At 35.5% G+C, this 7774-nt stretch overlaps 1 protein-coding gene across 1 annotated transcript; it reads right to left on the bottom strand.

Moving 5' to 3' along the window:
• Positions 1-881: 881 nt before the first annotated feature.
• LOC140144095 (uncharacterized) lies at positions 882-6194 on the bottom strand. Its single transcript, XM_072165930.1, has 3 exons — positions 6115-6194; positions 3235-3376; positions 882-2340 (listed from the first exon to the last, which is right to left on the bottom strand). Exons 2-3 carry the CDS (start codon positions 3351-3353, stop codon positions 1164-1166), a joined length of 1296 nt encoding a protein of 431 aa, XP_072022031.1. The 5' UTR covers positions 3354-3376; positions 6115-6194; the 3' UTR covers positions 882-1163.
• Positions 6195-7774: the final 1580 nt, after the last annotated feature.

Raw genomic sequence — 7774 nt, forward strand, 5'->3', positions numbered from 1 at the left:
CAAATACCAAACTGTGTTCATCAGAATTGAAGTACACTTGAAATGTTCCAGTTTTGATGTGGGAGGAGCTCTTCAAAGTGGTATGTACCTTGTGTACTGGAGCCGAGTGTTACAAACTTAATGCACATACATATACAGCCTGAGTTCGTTGGACAACCAGGAATCCGCGCAGTTGTTTTGTACCGTAAGTTTATAACATTTGACCCCAGTGGGGGGGGGGGGGGCATTCAATCTTCGTATCACTACTTTTAAGAGCCATATTTTAAGCTCTTCCTTTTTTTAAATTAGTATATTACAAGTGCATTCAGCTGTGACAAATGGCAATTGCTGACAACGTTTAGGAAATACGACTTCAAACCCCAATAAATTTGATAATAACAAAACAATGTTGAATAAAGTCCGAAATTGTGTCCCCCCACATAGCTCAAATTCAGCCTCCTTAAATCCGCCATTTTAATGCACTACATTATAAGCACCATTCCATTTCACTCATGGAAACCCCATTTTTTTTTCAAACAATTATTTTACACCATCTCTCGATACACCGCATTTACTATTTAGCCCGTGCCTTTTATGCAGACCCCTTCATGCGCTCATTCATTCATTCACTCACTCATTCATTCATTTATTCATTCATTCATTCATTCATTCATTCATTCATTCATTCATTCATTCATTCATTCATTCATTCATTCATTCATTTATTCATTCATTCATTCATTCATTCATTCATTCATACATTCATTCATTCATACATTTATACATCCATTCATGTATTTATCGGTTTCTTTCTTTATTTCTTTTTCTTTCGTTCTTTCTTTCTTTCTTGTTTTTCTTTCTTTCTTTCTTTCTTTTTTTTTCTTGATATTTATTTATATAACATTCTAGATATGTTAAAAATATTTATGACCCTAAACGTCAAATTTTGGGGTCAAAGGTCACATATTGAAATTCCCGGCCCCGGTATGCCCGGCTAGGTTCTGACGTATAGCAGATCGAGTGTATCTTTAATGTGTAATTTCGAGTCTAGTATGCACAGACCGGTCCTATACATTTTGCTTTTATTTTGATTTATTTCATGCTAGTTTCTGGTTGATTTTACCTATGAATAATTAAATCATGTTTGAATTGATCTCATAGTTTTTAGATGCCACGCTTTTCATTCAATCACACATCAGTTCTTCTGGTAGGTTATTAATTTCGATTCCAACCAATTCTGGTATTTTGGGATATTTCTCTTTATCAATAATTCCAGACAATCTATAACCTTCTATCTTTACATTTCTAACTTTTAACAGAGTCAAAACTACATCAAATATAGCACTAAGCCAGCTTTGTTTGATATGGTTCCTATGAATATAATCTTTATAAATCCACACTATCTCCAAGGCAGGGTGACATTGTAAATATTCCAAACATTCGTCATCGTATGAACCATTTCCTAATTCAAGATATCTTAGTTTCTTTATACGCTTTCCAATCAGCTCCACAGCTGTACTCGATATCGATGCTCCCTCCAGTTCCAAGGATTCCAAATTCAGCAGACCTGGTAGCATTACTTCAAACATCTCATTCGAACATTCTATACCTTTTAATGCTAATGTTTTCAGATTTTCAAAATGACCAACGCAATGTGGAAGATGACACAACTGACTAACAAATCGCTTAGAAGTTGAAGTGCAGTCAATTCTTAAGCATTTTAATGTTACTATGTTCCCAACAGAAGCTGATAGAATTGCATCAAGATATTCTTCGGAACCAAACCTTTTCCCGGAAACTATCGGATTAATAAGCTGGAATTCTCGCAAAGGCTTTTCTTTAATTGCCAAAGAAATCATGGCTGATTTTGACATCCAAAACCTGTCTAATTTTACATATTGTAGCCTTGCTTGCTGCGAAAGCAAACCTAAAATTTGTTCATCGCGATATTGAAGTCCTTCAATATATTTATCATCATCGGGGTGGGTAAAATCTCCAAATGTTGGAGGAGATTCAAATTCGCATCTTGTTATATTCGCTGGAAAATAAAAAAGGTCCTTCTTATTTAAGAGTAACTGACCTCCACAAATGGAGCGTAGATTGGGACACTTTTCACGAAGATAATCGACGATGGTGTTGGTGAAAAACCCAATACGGATCTCTTTCAGGCATCTGCCACCATAATGTCTTAAGAACAGTAGTATGTCACTTTCCTGAGAGGGAAAACGCCACTGCACATTGTAGTGTAGTTTACTCCCCCCAGCCTGTACGATCTTTTCAGTGATGGGTCCCATTTCAGTGAAATCAATACGGAGCCAAGAAGATTTCTCTCTTAATATGGAATACCATGTTTTAGACACTCTGTAAGACACGGATATATAATAAAATGGTTAATGTATTTAAATACAAAAATAATAAATAAATAAAAAGGGTAATGGTGAATCGAAACGGACGAGGACACAAAACATATCAAGAATCAATAAATTATACAAGAGGGTACCTTGAATATATTCGAACAACTGGAAAGAAAGGAGCAGGGTACACCAACTTGACGTGGGGAAATAAGTCAAAATAAACAGTTTGCCCAGACTCATAAATAAAATCCTTTGCGATCCTTCACGAAGATGGAGCGTTATCCATTAAAATCATATTGTAACATTTCCATTAAACTGTATTTCTTTCCATAACATATTAGTTTTCATATTGTCTTATATATTCCCTTATATTTTTGAGCCGAAAACTGAGGGAGGGCAAGTTGGAATTTACTACCAATGCAGAGCAGCGCGATGTCGCCACTGCGTGACACTCCATCGGTCGTGCTACGTGACGGTAATGATGTGTGTTTGAAGGTGAATAAAGTGAAGAAGGCAAAGATTCAGGAGAAGACTAAACACAACAAATACAATACCTATGCCCCATTGCACGGCACGGATATAGTCAAAGAAAGAAGATCCCGTAATAAAAAAAAAAGTCCCGCAGTGTAACGACTGTGCAATGCGTTTTTCAAGTGCCAAAATGCGCTTCTATTTCCGTGTATTTCACGAGAGAGGTGCATCCAAGATATGTCAAACTACACATTTTCTGAATCCTCATGACCTTAGTGAATATACTTTGGTATAGTTTTTAATATGATTAAAATTGCAACTTTGCTCTTTGGCATGTTCTCGTGGTTTACTCAAATACTATGAAGGGTAACTTAGGGGCAGTTCATGCAGAAGGAAATAGACTAGTAGTATAAAAAAAAAACTAGCTTACCTCATAGCAATAAGTCTTTCGTACAGAGTGAGTAAGTTGAAGATGAGTACCAGCTCGTCAATGCCTAACTTATTAATTCCAATACGATCCAATTCGTAGTTTCTTTGCTGTTCCAACATTGTTAACCTTGGAATCGTCTTCTCTGAAGGAAATATGAGTAAAAAAAAATCTGCAGTAGCCAGATTGTATGTGCTTCTATATATGTGACGTGTCATGTCAAAAGGAGACACTTTTGGGCAGGTTATCAATTTTGAGGTTTTTACATATTTTAAATATAGAGATATTTTGCTCCACAACGCCGTTTTCACCAAAAAAATCGGACATTCGTAAGTGAAGATATTGAGTTCGTAAGTTATGGTATTATAAAATTGGAAATTGAGATATCGGCCTTTGAAAATATTATTGACAATGTTGAGAGTAGGAATTACCTTGAAAAATGTCTCAAAAAATACCAGATGCCAGTTACATTCCGGTCTGAAACTATCAGACAAGATTTTAAATATTAATAACATCACAAATTCGCAACAAACCCAAATTGTGAAAAAATGACCCCGAGTAGATTTTTGGCTCATATCTCCATTAACGATCCTGCCCAAAAGTGTCTCCTTTTGACATGACACGTCACATATGGCCGAGCTGTTTTCACCGTTGCGCTATTATGTAAGTTTACGGTAACCTCGCCCTCAAACTTCTCCAACTGCTGTAACGGTGTTCATATTTTTACTTTTACCCTAGAAAGTCAAATCCAAACTGAATATTGACATCAAATTGATATAGTGTCTATTAACATGATTGAAACCTCTCACAGTGTCAACACCCTGTATTATAAATATTTTTTTTCATAGCTCCATACTCTGTTGGTGAAATCAATATTCTATTGTTAACATAGATAAAGAAAGTTTACATATTCATTGTGAAATACACGTGTGATCAAATGTTCAATACAAGCACCTGGATTTTAGGTGAATGGGCTATTTGTGTTCCTTTATATAATTGTAATTCTCAAAATTAAAGGTATCACAATTTTAAATTACGCCAAAAATGCAGTAAAAATGTATCCAGAGCCGACAGTAATGGTCGCTAATTAGTGTATGTAATTTCAAGTTAGTGTATTAAAAACAAAACCTGGGGTTGACCTTAAAACAAATCGTATTTCATTGTAATAGCAACACTATATGGGATACTAGAGCATGCGCAAATCGGAATAATTTGTAGAATAGAAATTGGTGGTATCTCACATGATAGTCGTACTATGCTTAGCTTGAGTCGCTCGGCCTATCTCGAACAAAATCGCCATGCGTAGCTATTGAAAAACGAGAGGATTCGCCGTACTATCACGGCAATTTTTGACACGAAAATGTAGGGATGATGACGCCGTGCCTCTGTACCAGTATATTGGTTTATGTGTTGGTGCTCTAGAGCTGTGTTCATAGCTGTTTGATGTGATCATTTATTAGTTTTTCAAACAAAACATCATGTACACCCTAATTTTTAGGCTTAAACAGCTTAAAGCTGTATCATACTAATGTATACAGATGCTTTTGAGTCATTTTCAACTTTAATGTCACCTTATTTACAACATTATTCACTTTCACAGCATTGTTAAAGCTTTTTCGGATATTAAATGTATCTATTTATGACAAGATAGGTGGCGCTATTTAGATACTGGAAATTACTCTTTCAGGCTTTTAATAAAAATAATTCCTTTGATTTTTTGATGAAATATGCTTGTAAAATTTATTTGTTGCTTGTTTCACCTATTCCACCTGTTTAAATGGCAGTATTGATTACCTACCCCTTGCAAATTAAGAAATATGATTTATGATAAATAGCGCCATCTATAGTTTGCATTTTCTTAATAATGAAGCCAATTCTATATACATCAAACAACCGTGTGTTAGTGTCCATTTATCATTGGACATAACTTGCAAAATCGTCCGGCTGACCCGCTACAAAGTTTAACGTCCCTCATTGGTCTTTGGTCAACTTTGCGCTGGTATTTCGTCACTCGGTACGCCACTATTGTGGCAATATTTCATGGCGTCCGTCGTACGTGCTGTACGAAATGTAGCATAGACGAAGACAATAGCATGTCCTACCCCCCCACTCCTCCCCCACCTCTGAACCGGATAGTTTTCTGGTATGTCTCAGTCACTGTGTAGTATCAGTAGTGTATTACGTACCCTATGCCCGGTCCCCGCACTCCGTGCATCCGCGGGTATTCATGCTCGTCGAAAATTTCGCGAAATAAGGGGTGTATTCAGATGAAGAAACGCGATTCGCGAAACACACAAAAAAGGGGTGTTTTTCAAACCACGTGTTTGCGAAATTGAAAAAAAAGGGTATTTCCGTCGAGCAGCCGACGCGTTTCTGCCAGAAAAGAGTATATTAAAAAATATCATTCGGGTTTTAGCGAAAATAGGGGTATTGTCGAAGGGCAAATAATTCGCGAAATCGCTAAAAAAAGGGGTGTTTTTCCCCTAAAAACTTCGTGAAATGAGATGCAAAAGGGGGTGTTTTTAATGTTCACGGACAAGCATGAATACCCGCGGATGCACGGAGTGCGGGGACCGGGACCCTATGGACCCTCTCTTCGCGATGTGCCAGATATGCTTATATGACGTGACTTAACGACGTATAATAAGTTCAGGTCTATTTTAAGGGCGATGACCTCATGTTAGAATTTCTTTCTACTTTTAGCACTGACGTGACATACTTAACAAGAACAATCTTAGGTGAAATCAGTTGTAGGTGCATTCACAAGGTTTATACCCACCATCATTGTTCCGAAAACATGGCCACGCCACTTTAACTCCCTCATCTTTTCATTTGACTCAATATAGTGTGATAGGTTTACATTTAATGAAACAACATACTTACCAATTTCTTCACAAATTCACAATGCTATGTTTCACCAATTCAAAATATTCCAAGAAGTGAAGTTCATCGTTGCACATGTATCAAATGCATGCTTTATGAAATTATATGTGAATATAAGATATCATTTCTATGGCGTGCAATTAAGCCATCTTTGACTGGTAGCTATGGTGGCATACATTAGTTACTATGGTATACGTCTATGCTTCAGTGATCACCGTTATTGTCCCAAATAATTAATTATAATATATTAATCGTTAAATTGTAAAAACGGTAGTTTCAACAGGTGATGTTTGTAAATGAAAGTAGCAAGTGTTGCCTCAAAAGTTAGTTATACTAAAAGCTTTTAAATTGACAGAGTTAATATAATTGACCTAAAAATTAAATTTTAAACGTTTAAATATGAAAGTGGATAAGAAAATAGTAATAATTGTTATTATTATTTAAAGATGATTTGCTAGATTTGCGTAGCGACATAGTGGTGGGTTATGTAAACCAACCAATTTGACAAGTAAACCATGAACTAGGCTACTCCGACATAATATAATCTCAGGTAAAATTCACTTTACCATGTTTACAAGTGGATCGCCGCCACAACCTCGGAACTCTTAAAGTCATAATGTACAATTTGCTCACGGCGACGCCATCATTTTTCCTGAATTACCCCTTTTTGCATGATTGTAATACTTCATGTATTTATATACCTTGTGAAAGACTAAGCCTTAAATGCTTTAAATAGTGTAAAATTAATATCTTTAATAATAAAACCGGGATCCCGATTTTATTCGCCAACGCATTGATACACAGAGTGGGCGATATAGGAACTGGGATGAAATAGCAACTGTGTCTATTTTACCTCATTTGTCGAATTGTGAAAACCAGCAATATTTAAGAGAAAATTATACTGTGTTTTTCCACATTAAGAGATAAATAACTCTGTTCCACATAAAGTAGTATTCACTTATATATTTGCTCCCTTTTAATATTGAGCCAAACGAAAGAGACAAAACAAAGTAAATTGCTATTAAATTCCAGCGTATATGCGTGTCACTTCGTCAATAGTTGATGATGTCCCTTAGGCCATCGTAATTTAATGCCGAAAGCTTTTTAGGCTTTTTGGTGTGTTTTTTCTGTATAGATATCTAAAATATGTTTGTAAGTCTAACCTTTCTAATACTCGATTTCTAAACATTATTTTACGGTATAAGATGATAAATAAATTGAATTTAAAAGAATTTACCGTATGATAATATAGAAGTATCCACAATGGTTTAATTAACAATTTGATAAAATCGCCACGAATCGTCACGGTCGTCAAGGAGCATAGAATTTATTATTTCTAATTATTGAAAGTATTTATAATATATTGATGCTGTTCTTTCTGTTATCGATATAAGATAGTTAAAGCAAATGTACCATGGCAACCTGTTACCATGCATGGTTGGACTGGAGTTTAGACTATACCTAATTAATATATAATTTAATGTGTTCAATGACCCGAGTCGAAGCGAGCTTTATTCGACTTCAGCCTCTCGTTGTTAATTAGCCTATACTGTAATTCTCCTAGATACAGTTGAAAATTTAAATAACAGTTTGTTGGAATATCTTGCAGTAATTTTGTGAATGTTATGACATGTTTTATATCACTTATAATACTTTTTAT

The sequence above is a fragment of the Amphiura filiformis genome, unplaced genomic scaffold (assembly GCF_039555335.1).
Source record: "Amphiura filiformis unplaced genomic scaffold, Afil_fr2py scaffold_39, whole genome shotgun sequence".
Lineage (NCBI taxonomy): Eukaryota > Metazoa > Echinodermata > Ophiuroidea > Amphilepidida > Amphiuridae > Amphiura > Amphiura filiformis.